Below are 17278 nucleotides of genomic sequence, written 5' to 3'. Positions count from 1 at the left end.
TCCTAGCCAGGAGAGCCTGGTGCTGTGTGGGGAGCATTGGAGGCTTCTGTTAACTGGAGCATGTCTTCTTTAAAGCATTAACATAAGCTGGCTGGGTTCCTTCTGGGAGTGAAGGAATCCCAGGCCATGCTCCTGCAACCTGTCCATTGACCTCACTGGGGAGAGACACGTGCAAGGACTGCGTGATCCAGCCCATAACAGGACTGGAGCTGCAGATGAGGACAACGGAGTTCTTGATATTGAAGCCGGATCCTCCCTGCTGTTGAGCAACTGCAACTCCCGGCACTGAGAAGCAAAGGAGCTCCAGGATTGAGTCCACTGCTTCCCACAGACAAAGGCTTGTATCAGATGCACCTGTGTGGGCGTCGTTCTCCACTGGGCATTGGGATGGCAGCCAGGCCTGCCGGAATCCCTGTGCCGTGCTTGAGATGGTGACCGCGTCACTCGCCCCATGTCCTGAGTGCCAAGGCCAAGCTTTTACCCTCTGCTCCCCTTTCTTCCTGGCACCCTGCTGATCTGACCACTCTGTTCTTCTTCTGTGACCTCTTCCCAGGTCCTGGTCTTAAGGGGATGCCGTCGGGTTGTGTTGTTTTTTAAAAAAAAAAAAAAAAAATCAAAGGCCTGTTAAAAGCAGGCCAGGGCTGGCATGATCCAGTGCCAGCACCCATGAAGAGAAGGCCACGCAACAGGGAGACTCCCACGTGTGGCTGGAGGGAAGTGCCCGGTGTGCTAATGTTGCCTCAAGCAGGTTACCTGTGTTTGTTTTGTTCCCCCCTGTCTATTTAAAAACTGCTCTTGAATTGCCAAGACCATCTGTCATCAATGATGCCAGTGAAAACGTGGCTTGTGATTTAACTCTCTAATCTGAAGATTGGGGCGGGGTTTCCGTTCCTCCCACTCTTGCTCACTCTTCACTTGTGGACTGGAATTGAAAGGGCTTAAGGAAATACTTCACCATGTCCCTGGTTCCCCCTGTGGGCCTGTAGAGAGGTGACCTGCTTCCCCCTCGCAGGTGTCTACGATCGAGGCTACAAATTCTCTGGCCCGAGGGTTGTGTTCTGCACTGTCTTTTATTCTGAATTTGGCCTGGGGGTGGCTGTACAACTAGAAGGAGCGGTTCCTGGCCCCGGAGAGCTGATCCTGAGAAGGGTCGACCACCTACGACTTCTCTTTGTTGGCACCTCTCAGAATTGGGCCCTGAGTCAGACAAGGTAATGGTTTAAATGCAAGGCCACGTGGTGACCTGACAGCGGGTGCCTGAGGGCCGCAGTGTGGCCATGCGAGGAAAGGGAGGCGGCGTGACACTACACCATTCAGCCTGGAGCAGGGCACTGAATGTCACCACTCCTTTCCCCTGCATCTTGTGGACTCAGCCCCACTGCTCTGCGGGGGGGTGTACGGGGACAGCCTGCTTCCCACTCGGGCTGCGTGTCTGACCAGAAAGTCTCCCTGGGCTGCTGTAGGCTTGTTCTATCCCCAGACTGCTTAAACTCCTGCCATCCAGCAACAGGCTACCACCGGCCCCAGATGGAACATGACCCTGCAGAAACTTCTGCTTACTGCCAGAGTAAGTATCCCCGCTATTTATAGCACGGCCTGGCTTTCTCTTCTGAATCAACAAGGGGAGGGGTTTTCTGCTCATACCCATATTCGCAAGCCTGAGGGAGGTGGCAGGGGGCACTAATCTGCCCGTCCCAGAGGCAAGGAGGCTGCCCTGGCTAAGCCCCGTCCCGCGGAGCCAAGAGAATGTCTAGGGAGACCTTCGCGTTCACTTCCTCCACCCTGCGCGCCCTGCGCCTGCAGAGAGAGTGGCTGGAGTGGGAGGATCGTCGGAGGGCTCTCTCGAGACAATGCCTGACCAGGAGGTTCCCACCGGCCACCAGCAGCTCTCTGCTCACCAAGCCCGCCCGGCGTCCCCAATACTGCCGGGACCCTGCTGTCCACAACATCCTGTACACCGGGGACCTGCAGACCATCAAGAGCATCTTCAAAGACGAGGCTGTCGCGAATGTGATCGTGGAGACGGTCAGCGAGGAGCTGATGTGGGCGGCAGAGCTGGGTACGGAGGTGGGGTTTCTGCTCCGGGCTTGTGGTTGGAACAAACCCAGGGCTGAGTACTGCTTTCCTCTCCCCCACTGCCCTAGTTAAATGATTTCCCCACACCCCTCAAACAGCGCCAGAGATCTTGTGCTCCCAAGGAAGTGTCGGTTCTTGGGGCTTTGCTCCAAGTGCGGCAGAAAGGAGCCAAGCAGAATTCAGCGAAAGCCCCTGGGGTTTCCTGGGTTCCTTGCTCATTCTTGAGCACGTGACTTCTCCTGGAGAGCAGGGGATGGGCAGCAGGAGTCCTGGGTTCTAGTCCCATCTCTGCCACTTAGTTGCTGTGCAGTTGTTGTTGTTCATTTATTTGTATTACAGTAGCAGCTGCAATGTAGGTCTGTGGGCGCTAGGTGCTGTATATACATGTAGTCAAGAGTTGCTCCTTGTCCTGGAGAGTCTGCAGGCTAAATAGCCAAGGCACATAAGTGGTGGGAGGGGAAAAACAGGGGCAGAGAGTTGGCAAAGATGCCCGGCAGGGCAGCTTCCCTGCCAGGAACAGAGCTCTGGTTCCCTGACGTCCTGGCCCCTAAACCCCATTGCTTCTCGGATCTTGAGCAAGTTGCTCTGGTTCTCTCTGCCGTCTCCCCCTGCCTCGCTGTGACTGAGATCACGTGTGTGCTCAGCCCTCTGCAGGGGCAGGATCCCACAGAGGAATTCCAGGAAGTCCTGGGGGGTGGATTATGGTCACGGAGTCGAGGTTGGCAGTCTCGATTTAATGACCATGAGTGGAACCCCAGGGCAGGGCACTTTGAGATTCCCCTGCTCTCCTTCCCGCCTGCCCCCCCTCAGGGTTGTGGGTGCTGAGCCCTCAGAAGAAGCACACCTCCCCCTTGCGGATCGCGGCGGCCAGAGGCTATCGGGACTGCGTGAAGCACCTGATTCTGCAAGGGGCAGAGGTCGACGCCGTGGTGGGCGGGAAGGCCGCCCTCCATGACAGCTGCATCCACCAACGGGCTGAATGTGCCCAGCTGCTCCTGAGCTACGGTGCCAACGCCAACGTGCTGTCGGAGGAGGGGCTGGCCCCGCTGCATCTCTGCACCTCCCCGGAGACCTTGCGGTAAGTGTGCAGGTAGGGGTGGGGGAAGTATGTCTTGAAGGGGAATTTCTACCCTAACCAGCAGAGACCTATAGGGCAGGCAGGTCAATGACTTGCAAACTAGCTGGACTTTGGGAGGGGGGGAAATGGCACTCCCCCCCAAGTTCTGCCCACAGGCAGAGATCCACCCACACTGGAGAAGCCAACACAAGGCTCCACCTTAGATCGTCACACTATGCCCAGCTTAGATCAGTAGCAGAAGAGGTAAGTGATCTCATTTCACCGGTTGTCACTAGTCTTCAGAGTCAACGAGATGGGTCGCACCTCCCCGAGCTATTGTTTCAGGCGGTCTGCAGACATTGCTGCCTCGGTTCCTATTTTGACCATTCTATTCCCAATGGTCAGGGCTAGAGGTGCGGGGCCAAAAGTCTAGTGATGACGTGACCCCATGACATGGGCACCTCTGGTTTTGGGTGGTCTCTTTGAGCTGCCCTTGAGGGGCCTGGCTTCCAGACCGTGCCCTCTGAAAATCCGCTCTCTGCCAGGTGTCCGTTGGAAACCCCCCTAGAGTCGCTTGTGACTTCTGAAAATCTTGGCCTTGTTTGTTTGTTTTTAAATGAAAGCGGAGATTGCGGCGCGTGAGTTGCAGCCTCCAGGGAAAAGCAGCTGTTCAGCCAAGCGGCACCTGCCAGCCTGACTCCCCCTCTGATCCCAGCTGGCCCCCTTGGCCAGCAGCCTCGCAGAGAAGCTGAGGGCTGTATGGGCCACAGCAAGCGAATGTCCCCTAGGAGAGCTCCTTCTGGCGCAGGATGGAGGCACGTGGTGTGAACGGTAGCCCCAGGGAATCTGTCTGCTGCTCCCCCCGCCCTGAGGATGCTGGATCTCCAGAGCCCTCTGACTAGGGTGACCAGACAGCAAGTGTGAAAAATTGGGACGGGGTGGGGGATAATAGGAGCCTATTTCAGAAAAAGACCCCCAAAGCGGGACATCTGGTCACCCTACCTCTGACACTGCCGCTGTGAGCAGCCCGTGGGGCTAGTGTGGCGGCACGAGACACTCCAGCCCTCGCCTGATGGGCGAGGGGGTGGTCATGAGGAAGGCTTGTGCTCCCAGCCAGCAAGATTGATCCAAGCACATCGGGGGGCCCCACTGCCGAGCCTGTGATTGCCAGGCCCAGGCATACCCCGAATCCCTGTGCCCTGCGAGCCGCAGCCCCTGGAGTCCTGGGGAAGCGAAGAATGTGTCCAGAACCGGGCTGTGTCTTTGTGGCAGGAGCTAGGGGCTGGGGGATGGAGGCCGCGCTAGCCTGGGCCGTGCCCTAGTTGGCATGGAGCGGCCCAAATTCCCCGGATGACTCAGGCCTGAGCACGGGGTACTCCATGCTCCCTGCTGGGGTTGGTGGGCGGGGAGTGGTCTGGGCTTCCTTTGGCACAGTGCTGCCTGCCAGTCGCCCTCTGCAAGGGACGAGGGCTTAGTGCTGAAGCCAAGAGCCACCCCGTAGAGGCTCAGCCCAGTGGAGCCTGATGCTTCCATGCTGGGCCCTCCCTCCCATGGAGCTTGGATCCAGCCAGGTCATTGCCCCCAGCCTGAGCACGCTTGCCTCACACCGATCAAAGCCCCAATTCATCCTGGGAGTGGCACCTGTTCACCCCATGCCCCGGCAGCAGGACCTGAACCCACCTCTCCCACCCAGCTTGGGAAGGAGAGAAGGATTCCCCCCACTTCCCGGCAGCCCCCCCCAGGCCTCGGAGCGGAGGCTGAAGCACCCCGGAGCAGCAGAGGTAGGGGTTGGGGAAGGGTGAGCCTGGCTGTGTGTTTGCAGGTGCGCCGAGCTGCTTCTGGAGCACGGGGCCCTGGTGAACCTGAGCACCAGGGACCGGCGGACCACCCCGCTGCACGTGGCCGCCGAGCACGGCCTGGAGGCCCACCTGCAGCTCTACCTGTGCTACGGGGCCGCCCTTGCCCACCGGAACCGGGAAGGGGAGACGGCCCTCAATGCCGCCTGCGCCAGCGCCGACAAGCCCGCCGAGGCCGAGCGCTACTACGGGGTGGCCAAGCGGCTGCTGGAGTGCGGGGCCGACGCCAGGACGGCCGGCAGGAAGAACCACGCCCCGCTCCACAACGCCTGCGGCAACTGCCACCCCCGCCTGGTGGAGCTGCTGCTCCAGCACGGGGCTGCCGTGAACGTCCGCAACTGTGCCGGCTACACGCCCATGGACTGCGCCCTGCGGGCAGTGGAGGAGTACCTGGACGGGCAGCCCGAAAGCATCATCGCCACCTTACTGGCTCACGGGGCGGCGGCCATCAACCCCAAGGTAAGGGCGCGCGCATGGGGAGGGAGGGAGGGAAATGGCCTGGGGGCTAAAGCACTGCCGGGCAGTCGGGACTCCGGAGGGAGGGGAGTCTAATGGTTAGAGCAGGGCTCCTGGGTCCTCTTCCCCTGCGCTCGGAGGAGGGAGTTGGGCCCAGTGATGGAAGGAGTGGAAGGCCATGGAGTCCAGACTCCTGGGTTCTGGCCCCAGCTTTGCCACAGACTCCCTGTGTGACCTCGGCAAGTCGCTTAGGAGGTTGTGTGCCTCGGTTTCCCCATTTCCCACTCCTCAGAGTTGTGAGGCTGAGTTAACGTTTGTGAGGTGCATTGAACTCCTCGGGTAGAAACGAGTCACGTTGGCTAAGGGTGACCTCAAGAGAAGAGTAAAAGCCGGGGAAGGTGGGGGGTGAAATGCATCTCCCTTAATCCCCCAGCACCACCCTTGGTTGCTCTGATGATGAGGGCTAACAGGTCTTTTTTTATCTCTCCATCCTAATTCTGTATGAGGCTCCCTTTGTGCCTGGGAGACGGGTTCATGCTCATGCTTCAGGGCATAAACCAGCCACTAATTGCTGGGGTTAGGAAGAAACTGCATCTATAGGATTGCTGTTCATTTCCCTTCTTGCATCTTCCTCTGAAGTATCTGGCACCAGCCATCAGAGGCAGGCCCCTGGCAGTTCCCAGAGCGCCTACAGCCTTCCTGTAGGATCCCAAACCCCTTTGCCAACTACAGACCTACACAGTATAAATGCAGCCATGCGGTACAGCAGTGTAGGGTGAACCTCGCTCAGTGCAATGGGGGATTAAGTCCCTTCTGAAACGTGCACGAGGGAGAGCTGAGTCCGCCCTTGCTGGGATCTGACCCTGTGACAGCAGGAATTCCCAGCGCTCTAGGGTTGAGGCCCACGTCACTGCGCGATCGTCTCTGGCTCCCTCTAGCTTCGCTGGCACCCTCGCCCTCCTTGTGTTTCTCCGCCCTCCTGGCCAGTTCACTCTGTCCTCTGCTCTCTCCCGCCTGGCTCTCAGATGCTGAAGTTCTGCTCCTTGGCCCCTCGTGCCCTGGAAGTCGTGCTGAACTCCTACGACCGGATCCCGTCCTGCGATTCCTGGGTGGAAGTGGTGCCTCCGGAATTGTGGCAGGTACCTCCAGCTCGCAGCCTGCTTGGCACCAGGCAGGGCAGAGGTGCAGCTTGGATGGTTCTGGAGGCCGAATGGTGGCTTGGCCCCCATATGAGGTGCATCTGGGGTTGCAGCAGGCCAAGCGTCTGCCCTGGATGTACCTGTTGGGGACAGAGGGTTTTACACTGCTGCCTAATATGCAGCCTGATGCTCAGTCTGCTTGGGGCTGTAGGCGACACGTTAGCCGTCCCAGTACACATCTGTATCGCATGTATTCTGCATAACCTCGAGAATTTGGGTCTTTGAGCAACTCGCCTGTGGGACCAGAGAGTGGGATCTGTGGCTGCAGGACAGTCTCCATAGCTTCGGACTTTTTAAACCTGGTCCAGATAAAGAAATCCTCTCTTGGCTGCAATCCCACATTGGTCAAGGGGACTAGATCAGTGGTTCCTAAACACCGCTCCATGCTGGTGATCTCATTGGCTGGGGCAAGGCTCCAAAGAAAGAGAGATGTGGAGCGAACACCCATAGAGTTCTTGGTCCTCCAGGGTCTAGAGAGGACTGGGATATAAGCGTGGAAGGGACCTCCTGACTCAGAGTCCAGGCCCCTGGTGTGGTAGGCCACCCATCATATCATCCCATTCATAAATTTATCCAGTTCCATCTTAAAGCGAATTCGGTTGTTTGCGCCCCACCACCATGTTCCCCTCCCTCGGATGGCTAGAAATCTTCTCATTTCCAGCCTTTATTGAGTGCACGATGGGGGACTTAATAAAGTGAGGGGCTTCTGGGTAGGAGATCTGCCTCTAACTCTGCGGAAGCAGCTTGTGTCTGCCTCTCCTTGCCCCTGTACTTAACTGCTGTGCTCTGTGATAGACGGAGCCTCGTTTAATCCTCCTTCCATCCTGGCAGGAGCACAAGACGTTTTACGACTCTGCTCTCCAGATGACGAACCAGCCCCGCCAGCTGCAGCACCTGGCGCGCTGCGCCGTGCGAAAGCACCTGGGAGCGCGGTGCCATTCTGCCATCCCCAAACTCAAACTGCCCCCGTCTCTGCGGGATTATCTGCAGCTCCCTCTTGAGGGCTACATCCGGTGAAAGAGAAGATGCATCCTTCGGGCGTGATCTTTGGGGAATAGCTTTGAATTGCTGACGAGTGACTAGAGAGAGCCAGTGGGCTTCAACACAGACTGAGATCCCAACGCGCCAGGGGCCGTGTTCTGTCAGTTGACTCATGCCGAGTAGTAGCCCCGTGGGCTATTTATAGAGTAAGCTGCTGATCAGCATGAGTGAGGTTGGCAGAATCTAGCCTTTTTCTGAATATACTTTTATAACAGGGTTTGGCTGGTGCTAGCACCAGTTTCCACCCTGCTCTACTGCATATAATATGAGGACAAAGGACGGTCAATGAAATTCAAAAGCGGCATACTTAAACCTGACACAGCAGAATATTCTTCCCCATGCAGTACCCAGTTAGTCAGTGGAACTCACTGCCACAAGAGATCATTGAAGCCAAGAGCTGAGCAGGACTCAAAGGAAGGACTGGACATTTCACTAGAGAACGAGGAAATGCTGAGGTAGAATAGCAAAGCCTTCTAAAATACAAGAGTCTCTATATATTTAAACCCTTTCTGCTTCAGGCCACAAGCCAAATGCTGACTAAGGGGGTCAGAAAGAACGTCTCACTCTGAGGGGAACGGGGAATGTTTCGTCCTTGTCCCCGGGGCAGGTTCTCCCACAGCAGCCTTCTGCTGGGTTTTCTGCACCTTCCTCTGAAGCAGCTGATACTGCCCCCTGCTGGACACAGGACACTAGGCTGGATGATCACTGGTCTGATTGATGTCCCTGTGGGTTTTTTGTTTTTAAACCCTTCTTTCTAAATAGCAAGAACTGGGGTCAGAAACTCTAGTCTTGAGGATGCCAGTACCCTCTGTGGACCCAAAACGATGCCCTGGTTACAAACGGGCCAGCAGCTGAAAAGCACAAAACATGAACGCAGATGGAATCTGCTGCCAGGTTTTGCAAAGCCTGTGGCTGAGGCCTGATGCCTGTTGTGTGTATCCCTTCCAAACTGGAGCACTCTTAAATTCAGGAGTGTGGTGTAAAGACCTAAATGGACAGAGCCCTAGGGACTACCAGCCCAGAAGCCCATCTTGTCCTGCGTCCAAGAATGGCCCGTTCCAGCTCATTCCGGAAGAGGGGTCAAGGATACCCCCAGTGACCAATAATGGAATAATCTCCCCATAGGGGAAGTTTCCTCCTGACCCCTCTGTTGGTTTGTTCCTTGAAGCAGGAGTGTTTTTAAAAATACCCAGCTCTCCATCTGTAAATCTCAAAGCAGTTAAAGGCAGGTCTGCTTCATTCCCCAGCTGTAAAGGGGGTAAACTGAGGCATGGGGCAGTAGAAGTGACTTGCCCAAGGTCACCCAGCAGGCCAGTGGTAGAGCTGAGAATCGATCCCTGCTCTCCAGTCCACTGCTCTAGCCACTAGAACACATTGTAGCCCTTCCAAGGGATTTTAAAAACAACCTTCTGATGTTATTATCCAGTCTTTTTTGACTTGAATCCTGATTATGTATTTTAATCTCATGAGCTCAAAACCTGCCTGCAGTCTGCACTTTAGGGACAGCTTGCGTTAGTTTCCCCATGTAAAATAAAAAGCTACAGCAAATATACTTGAAAACAAACTTGTTTTGAATCTTTTCCTGCATTGCTGTGGGGTAGGCCTGGGTCTGTGGCTCCTTGCTAATAAGAATACCCTTAGCCGTTCCTCGGGTGTCCGTATAGGCGCTCTCCTCTCTGGCGTCGATGCGGGTATCATCAACTGTTGCATCTCGAGAAGGAAAATCATGAGAGGTGGGCAGTAGAAGCCACTAGATGCAGAGACAGGATTGCCTTTCAAGGAGAGGCTGCATAAGCTGGAAGTGTTTCACCTTGCACTGAAGAAAGTCGGAGGGCAGCCGCTGGAGATCGTTACAGGTCCCAAAGCGAAAGCGCTGTTACTAATGACCCCTGTGGGCCATCTCCAAGCCCTTTACAAATGTGGGAAAGCAGGACCTCATTTTACAGCTGGGGAAATATTAGTGATTTAGCCAAGCACATCAATGGGACAATTGGGAATAGAAGCCAGGATTGCTCTGCTTTCCTTTTTAAAAGGGTATGAGTGTTTTGCCCTTTAAACACCACCAACAGCCTGTATGGGCCTTAAAAACCAAACCAGCCTAGAACCCCGCTCCAGGGGCAGTTAAATTTCACTCTTTTTTCTTTCTACCTTGGAATCCCTGTCCTAGGGCCTGGAGATGGAGCTGAACAGATCCTAAACCCCATGCCCATGGCAAAACACCCTGTGCACAAAAATTTGCCCAGAAGAAATTTTTTGTGCACACGGCCTGCCAAAAATTAGAGGGAACCTTGGTCAGGGCCCATTAAGGGGAGATCTTTGGAGGGGGACACCAGCGTGGAAAAATCCCTCTTTGGCAGGGCCTGCAGCTTCCTGCAGTGGTGCGATATACAGGGGACAAGCAGTGCTCCTGGCATGGTGAATTCACAGCTTCAGGCGCTGGTAGAGCCAAGCAGTTGGAGAAGGCATAGCAATGCCATAGATCAAATCTCTGCTCCATTTCCATGCTAACCAAGCACCTCCCTACGCCCTTAGGAGGCAGGGCTATGCTCTTATCCCTGTTCTACAGAGGGGGAACTGAGGCACCGGGGGCCAGCAAGAAATAGAAGCTAGGGCTCCCATGTCCTAGAAAAGCACCTTGACTACTGGGCCATCTGCCCTCTCTCTTATAACCAATAAGTTGTCAGAGAGGGGCTTGAATCCAACCCCCAGCTCCAACCCAGACTAGCACTGAGCCCCAGAGCTTGGAATACCACAACCCAATCCCCCAGTCCAAATACTCCTGGCCTTGGGGGAGTCCAGATCTGATCTTCAGGGCTTGGATTGGAGAGGCAATATACATGAGGATACCAGCTTGCTGGAGGGGCTCAGAAGACATCACTCCTAGCAGAGAATGGCTGGGTTCAGTACAGGAGGCGGGTTAATTTTTTTCCCCTCTAAGCATTAGACAGGGGCTGCTGCCAGAAGCAGGATAACAAACTTCAGACTCTTGTTCCAAGCTGATATGATAGCTTGTACGTTGCAGACGCAACACTGAATTCTGAGGGTCTGGATTTTCCCTTAAAACCAATGCTATATAGTTCCCTTTAAAACATTGTAATGTAGGAAGTGTTTATATAAAAATGTACCACTGTCCTCTACTGGATGAAATCAGACTTGCCAACTGTGTGTCACAGCCTCTCTAGTGCTAGCAGCTAAGGGAGATTCTCCTTTAGCTCCAGTGGTCAATGGCTATGCTTTTGCAGAATAAGCATGAGAGTCCTATTACTAGCATAGTTATTGCCATGACATGCCCTATAGTGGATCTGTTAGTGACTGAGAGATCTCCAGGTCTAAGTCCACTTTATCTCAAATAGCCTCTTCCATCTTAGTGCAAACCCTCTTGGCATCTGGTGTTTAAACTAGATTTGGGGCTAGAAAGCGAGGAGTGCTACTTTCCTAACCTCTGAGATGCGACAGTAAGAGCACGTGGATCTTCCTAATACAACCATGCCTCCTTTTTTGCAGGCTTTGCCCAGCAGTCATGGAAAAGTTAAGATACATAAACTACCATCATAAGGCCTCAGGGTTCACACCTGCTGAGCTGAATGAATTGTGCCTGGCTACCTGCAGACTCCAGAAGCCCCAGTTACATCAGAGGGTTTTCTTGGTCACCAGCAGGGCTAGCAACTTGGTTTTAACAAATAAAAGCTTAAGAAAACCACACTGGAAATGCCAGAGTGAGACACCCCCACCCCTCCAGCCTGTCCTGGGCGGTTGGGGGAGTCCTGCACACCAGCATACATTTCCAGTTCTCCTTGTCCTGTGTTTAGGAAACCCCTGTGTTTAGCTTTAGCCGCTGCCGTTCAGAAAGGCTGGTGCTGTCTTTAAGGAGATGGAATGAAGAAGTGTTTAAGGCCGACACACAGCCGGCCAGATCCCACCCCTTGAATTGAATTCACCAATCTGACTTGCTGCTCATGCTGCATCCTCCCTCCATCTTCACCTGGAAGGCAGTACCAGCCCCTGAGGCTAGTCTTCTAGAGCCTCCCTCCAGCCCCCTGGACCTTGCAACAGCAGAACAAGCAGGGGTGTGACACAGGCCCCTCGGCTGACTCACACCAGCTGGGGATCTAGCCCTGAGCGACAGGCTCCTAGCTCAGCCAGGGTTCATTCTCCCCATCCTTCTTCTGGGGGTAGGTAAACTGAGTTCCATCTCCTTTACTGCATGGGGTCTGTAGGAGAAAACATCCCCACGGGTGCCCTTTACAGATCCCAGGGCCCTTTTCATTCTTAATATCACCCTCCCCATTCTCCTGCTTTCGTAGGTTGCTGTGAGCTGGTTATCTTCCCCCAGAGGTGGCTGCATTTCGGTGCTGCCATCTGTCAACAACTTTGGGATCCTACCAGCTACTAGACAGCGCAGCTGCATCCCTCCCTCAATGCTTTCAAACGCCAAAGAGCTTTTCCTGTCCCTACGCCAAGTCTGGTGGTTTCGCATTCCTTCTCCTGTCCCAGCGTCTGGGGGAAAGCCTGGTAACTAAGGGGAGAGGGAACTGGGAGAGCAGGGACGTGCCAGTGCGCCAGGAGCGCTGTCTGGAGTCCCAGCTCTCGCAGCAGGACACACCAGCCGCCTGAGTGAGCCACGCAGTCTATTTATTGACAACATCTCAGCTTGATACTGAGCAGCTCTGGTTTTCGTCACATCAGCATCTTCAGGCCTGCATCAGCCTAAGCACAGCTGCATCCTTAATTATTTAGCGTGGTGACCTACTTCCCACTGCAGGGACAGGCTCCTGGGCGGCCCCCGATTCCACCAGGCTAGCTTTACATAGCTACGGCATGGAGAGGGCTCAGCGGCTGCATATCAGCTGCAGAATAGCTAGGGCCTTTTTTGGGAGGGGGGGGGGTGTTGTACAGCGCCTTGTACAACGGGATCCTGGTCCACCACTAGGGCTTGTAGGTGCTACTGTCATACAAAATTGAGCCCTTAAGCCTGCATGGGGGATTATCCAGGGCTAAAGCGTATCCTTCCCCTCCCCGTGCGTCACACCTCTCCTCCCCAGAGGGCACTAAACGTCAGCAGCAAGGTCTGTTGGTTCTCTTTCAGCTACTCAGACGGCTACAATCTTCAGTGGCTCTATTGCACAGTGCCCCTGTGGGGCAGGACCCCGTGGTCACCCGCTGTACGGGTGGGAACAGACGCCTAGAGAGATTCCGTGACTTACCCGAGGTCCCACAGAGCATCCGAAGCAGAGCTGGGAACTGAAACCAGATCTCCCCCCGTCCCATTCCTGTGACCTAACCGCAAACCCATCCTTCCTCTCCAGCAGAAATGTTTTCCCAAGAGCAACACAGGTAATTACTCTTGAAATGGAAACTTAACTGTAGTGTCTTGCCCTTGCGGAAACACAGCACCAAGGAAGCAGCTGGTAAGAGCAGGCAGGACCAGCAAAGCAGGATCCAGCAAAGAACTTTCTTCAGTTTTGACTGGACTTTCTCTGCCCTGTGATTGCTGTTTGCTCCAGCCCCTCTCTTCCTGGAGTCTTACCCTCTTCTCCCCTCCCCATCAACAGCCCCTCTTCCTTCCAGTGAGCCGAGTCCTCTCCTAACCAAACTCTTCTTCAAAACCAATGATAATAATGGAACATACATAGCATTCTGCCCCCACCCCTAGGTCCGTCTGGTCTGTTTAGGATGTAAGCTCCTTTGGGACTCTGTCACTCTGCGTCTGTACAGAACCTACTGCAATAAACATGATTAATAATAGTACTTTGGTAATTGTAGGCTGCCTCCTTATCTCCCGCCCTGGAGGACATGGGCCTCTTAATTCCCTCCCTCGAACGGTTACCTACTGTTGGTGTTTACTGTTAAACACAAGCCATGCTCTACCCAACGAGTGGCTACTTTTCCTTCCAGCGTGGTCTGCTAGGTAGAGCAGGCTCTGAATCTGGCCCCCCCGGGTCCTATCCCCAGTTCTGCCATTCCCTTGCTGGATGGCCTTGAGCAGGTTGCCTCCCTGCCTCAGTTTCCCTACATGTGAAATGTCCCTGGGGTGAGAGTTAAACCCCTATAACGGGGAAGGAACAAGTCCCTGGGGCCAGGCTGAGCTCCCAGCCCGACCCATGCTCTGACCCTGGGGCCAGGGATGGATCCCAAGGGGCCAGGACAGGAGTTCAGGGACCTATCTTTACAGCAAAGCAGACTCAGCTACTGAGTTTGCAGAGTTTTGTTAAAGTTACCCCCTTTTCCCAATCCTCTCACTAAACTCCTCACTGTGTAGTCTCACTCCTCCCTACCAACACTACAAAAAGAAGGATTCTAGGTGGACTCCTCCTGAAGGTCGAGACAGCAGACTGGACTTCTACATAGAGTGCTTCCGCCGACGTGCACGGGCTGAAATTGTGGAAAAGCAGCATCACTTGCCCCATAACCTCAGCCGTGCGGAACACAATGCCATCCACAGCCTCAGAAACAGCTCTGACATCATAATCAAAAAGGCTGACAAAGGAAGTGCTGTTGTCATCATGAATAGGTCGGAATATGAACAAGAGGCTGCTAGGCAGCTCTCCAACACCATTTTCTACAAGCCATTACCCTCTGATCCCACTGAGGGTTACCAAAATAAACTATAGCATTTGCTCAAGAAACTCCCTGAAAAAACACAAGATCAAATCTGCACAGACACACCAGAATCCCGACCTGGGATATCCTATCTACTACCCAAGATCCATAAACCTGGAAATCCTGGGCGCCCCATCATCTCAGGCATTGGCACCCTGACAGCAGGATTGTCTGGCTATGTAGACTCCCTCCTCAGGCCCTACGCTACCAGCACTCCCAGCTACCTTCGAGACATCACTGATTTCCTGAGGAAACTACAATCCATCGGTGATCTTCCTGATAACACCATCCTGGCCACTATGGATGTAGAAGCCCTCTACACCAACATTCCACACAAAGATGGACTACAAGCCGTCAAGAACACTATCCCCGATAATGCCACAGCTAACCTGGTGGCTGAACTTCGTGACTTTGTCCTTACCCATAACTATTTTACATTTGGGGACAATGTATACCTTCAAATCAGCGGCACTGCTATGGGTACCCGCATGGCCCCACAGTATGCCAACATTTTTATGGCTGACTTAGAACAACGCTTTCTCAGCTCTCGTCCCCTAATGCCCCCACTCTACTTGCGCTATATTGATGACATCTTCATCATCTGGACCCATGGAAAAGAAGCCCTTGAGGAATTCCACCATGATTTCAACAATTTCCATCCCACCATCAACCTCAGCCTGGTCCAGTCCATACAAGAGATCCACTTCCTGGACACTACTGTGCTAATAAACGATGATCACATAAACACCACCCTATACCGGAAACCTACTGACCGCTATTCCTACCTACATGCCTCCAGCTTTCACCCTGACCACACCACACGATCCATTGTCTACAGCCAAGCTCTGCGATACAACCGCATTTGCTCCAACCCCTCAGACAGAGAGAAACACCTACAAGATCTCTATCAAGCATTCTTACAACTACAATACCCACCCACGGAAGTGAAGAAACAGATTGATAGAGCCAGGAGAGTTCCCAGAAGTCACCTACTACAGGACAGGCCTAACAAAGAAAATAACAGAACGCCACTAGCCAACACCTTCAGCCCCCAACTAAAACCCCTCCAACACATTATTATTAATGCTCTACAACCTATCCTGAAGGATGACCCAACACTGTCACAAATCTTAGGAGACAGGCCAGTCCTTGCCTACAGACAGCCCCCCAACCTGAAGCAAATACTCACCAGCAACCACATACCACACAACAGAACCACTAACCCAGGAACCTGTCCTTGCAACAAAGCCCGTTGCCAACTGTGCCCACATATCTATTCAGGGGACACCATCACAGGGCCTAATAACATCAGCCACACTATCAGAGGCTCGTTCACCTGCACATCCACCAATGTGATATATGCCATCATGTGCCAGCAATGCCCCTCTGCCATGTACATTGGTCAAACTGGACAGTCTCTACGTAAAAGAATAAATGGACACAAATCAGATGTCAAGAATTATAACATTCATGAACCAGTCGGAGAACACTTCAATCTCTCTGGTCACGCGATTACAGACATGAAAGTTGCAATATTACAACAAAAAAACTTCAAAACCAGACTCCAGCAAGAGACTGTTGAATTGGAATTCATTTGCAAATTAGATACAATTAACTTAGGCTTGAATAGAGACTGGGAGTGGCTAAGTCATTATGCAAGGTAACCTATTTCCCCTTGTTTTTTCCTCCCCCAACGTTCTTGTTAAACCCTGGATTTGTGCTGGAGATGGCCCACCTTGATTATCATACACATTGTAAGGAGAGTGATCACTTTAGATAAGCTATTATCAGCAGGAGAGTGGGGTGGGGGGAGAGAAAACCTTTTGTAGTGGTAAACACCCATTTTTTTCATGCTTTGTGTGTTTAAAAAGATCTTCTACACTTTCCACAGTATGCATCCGATGAAGTGAGCTGTAGCTCAGGAAAGCTTATGCTCAAATAAATTGGTTAGTCTCTAAGGTGCCACAAGTACTCCTTTTCTTTTTAGGGACAGAAGATATGGTTTCATCCAAAACCTCTCCTAGCCTAGCTTAACCCTGGCAGATAAAGCCCTTCTTCTACACATAATTTGCACAGCTGTGGACGGTTTGCTCTCACCCCACCTCCACTAATTATTCACATAATGACTAACACTTGGTCCCCACCTATACCTGCTTTATTTCCACCCTCAGTCATTGCCAAGGGGACCCCAGATATTCCCCCACTTGATTGCATCACAGATTTGGGTGGCTGGCAGTCTGCTTTTATTTTCCCCAGGATTTTAGCGGCAAGGCCTTTTCCAGCCTGTGTTTTAGCAATACACTCCACCAGCACAGCACGACCCTGTAACCTTCTGGCTCTTCATAGAGTTCCCAAGGCTTCTCCTCATACATTCAGCTATTTTCAAGGGATTCACAGCTCCTCTCTTTACCTCCTCCCTCAGCCGCAGAGCCCTGCCTGGGACTCATTTTCTAATCCCACTCCCACCCCGTCTCCTCCCGCATTCTGTGTCTTGAATTTTTATCTGGCTCCTGCTATTATGGCAGCAGGTCCCCCGGCCGGATGCAGGGCCCTGCTCAGCACTTTGACAATTACAATCATGCGGGGTTTTCCCCCCCCCTTCTCTTTGCTCCCTCCCTGACTCTCTCCCCTAGTTCTGGGTCTTTTCTAGTTTGTGCCCCTGGTGCAGGGCCCCGGCTGCGGCCTGGGCTAGAGTCACCCCCAACCCCACCCAGCTTATCACAGCCACTGAGCGACCCCCCCACTTATATAGCCCAGAACAGCTGAAGCTCCTCCCCCTGCCCCTCCCCCTGTTCCTGGCCCCGCCCCTGCCGCACGGGGCCCCGCCCCCTACTGCTGAGCCCGCCCCCTCTGCCCAACCCTCTTGAAGGGACTTTTTACGGGGGCGGGTTTGGATCACCCCGACCGCTCCCCTCGCGCCTGACCCCGCCCCTTCCCTCTCGGCTCCTCGTATGACGTCACCAGCGGGCGCCGGCCTAGCTCCCTCCCCCCCT

The 17278-nt window shown here is 53.8% G+C and overlaps 1 protein-coding gene across 4 annotated transcripts; it reads left to right on the top strand.

Moving 5' to 3' along the window:
• The first annotated feature begins 62 nt into the window (after positions 1 to 62).
• On the top strand, positions 63 to 13401 carry ASB16 (ankyrin repeat and SOCS box containing 16). Of its 4 annotated transcripts, XM_043536868.1 has the most exons (7): positions 63 to 1211; positions 1464 to 1567; positions 1804 to 2059; positions 2887 to 3154; positions 4956 to 5448; positions 6471 to 6584; positions 7476 to 12913. In XM_043536868.1, exons 2-7 carry the CDS (start codon positions 1535 to 1537, stop codon positions 7659 to 7661), a joined length of 1350 nt encoding a protein of 449 aa, XP_043392803.1. In that variant the 5' UTR covers positions 63 to 1211; positions 1464 to 1534; the 3' UTR covers positions 7662 to 12913. The 4 variants fall into 4 exon arrangements, with proteins under 4 accessions (XP_043392803.1, XP_043392804.1, XP_007061961.2 ...); XM_043536869.1 differs by having other exon boundaries at positions 63 to 2059; positions 12772 to 13401; XM_007061899.4 differs by having other exon boundaries at positions 63 to 2059.
• Positions 13402 to 17278: the final 3877 nt, after the last annotated feature.

This window comes from Chelonia mydas, chromosome 27 (genome assembly GCF_015237465.2).
Source record: "Chelonia mydas isolate rCheMyd1 chromosome 27, rCheMyd1.pri.v2, whole genome shotgun sequence".
Classification (NCBI taxonomy): domain Eukaryota; kingdom Metazoa; phylum Chordata; order Testudines; family Cheloniidae; genus Chelonia; species Chelonia mydas.
Note: the sequence above shows the minus strand (reverse complement) of the source record. Positions and strands in the feature narration are given on the sequence as shown.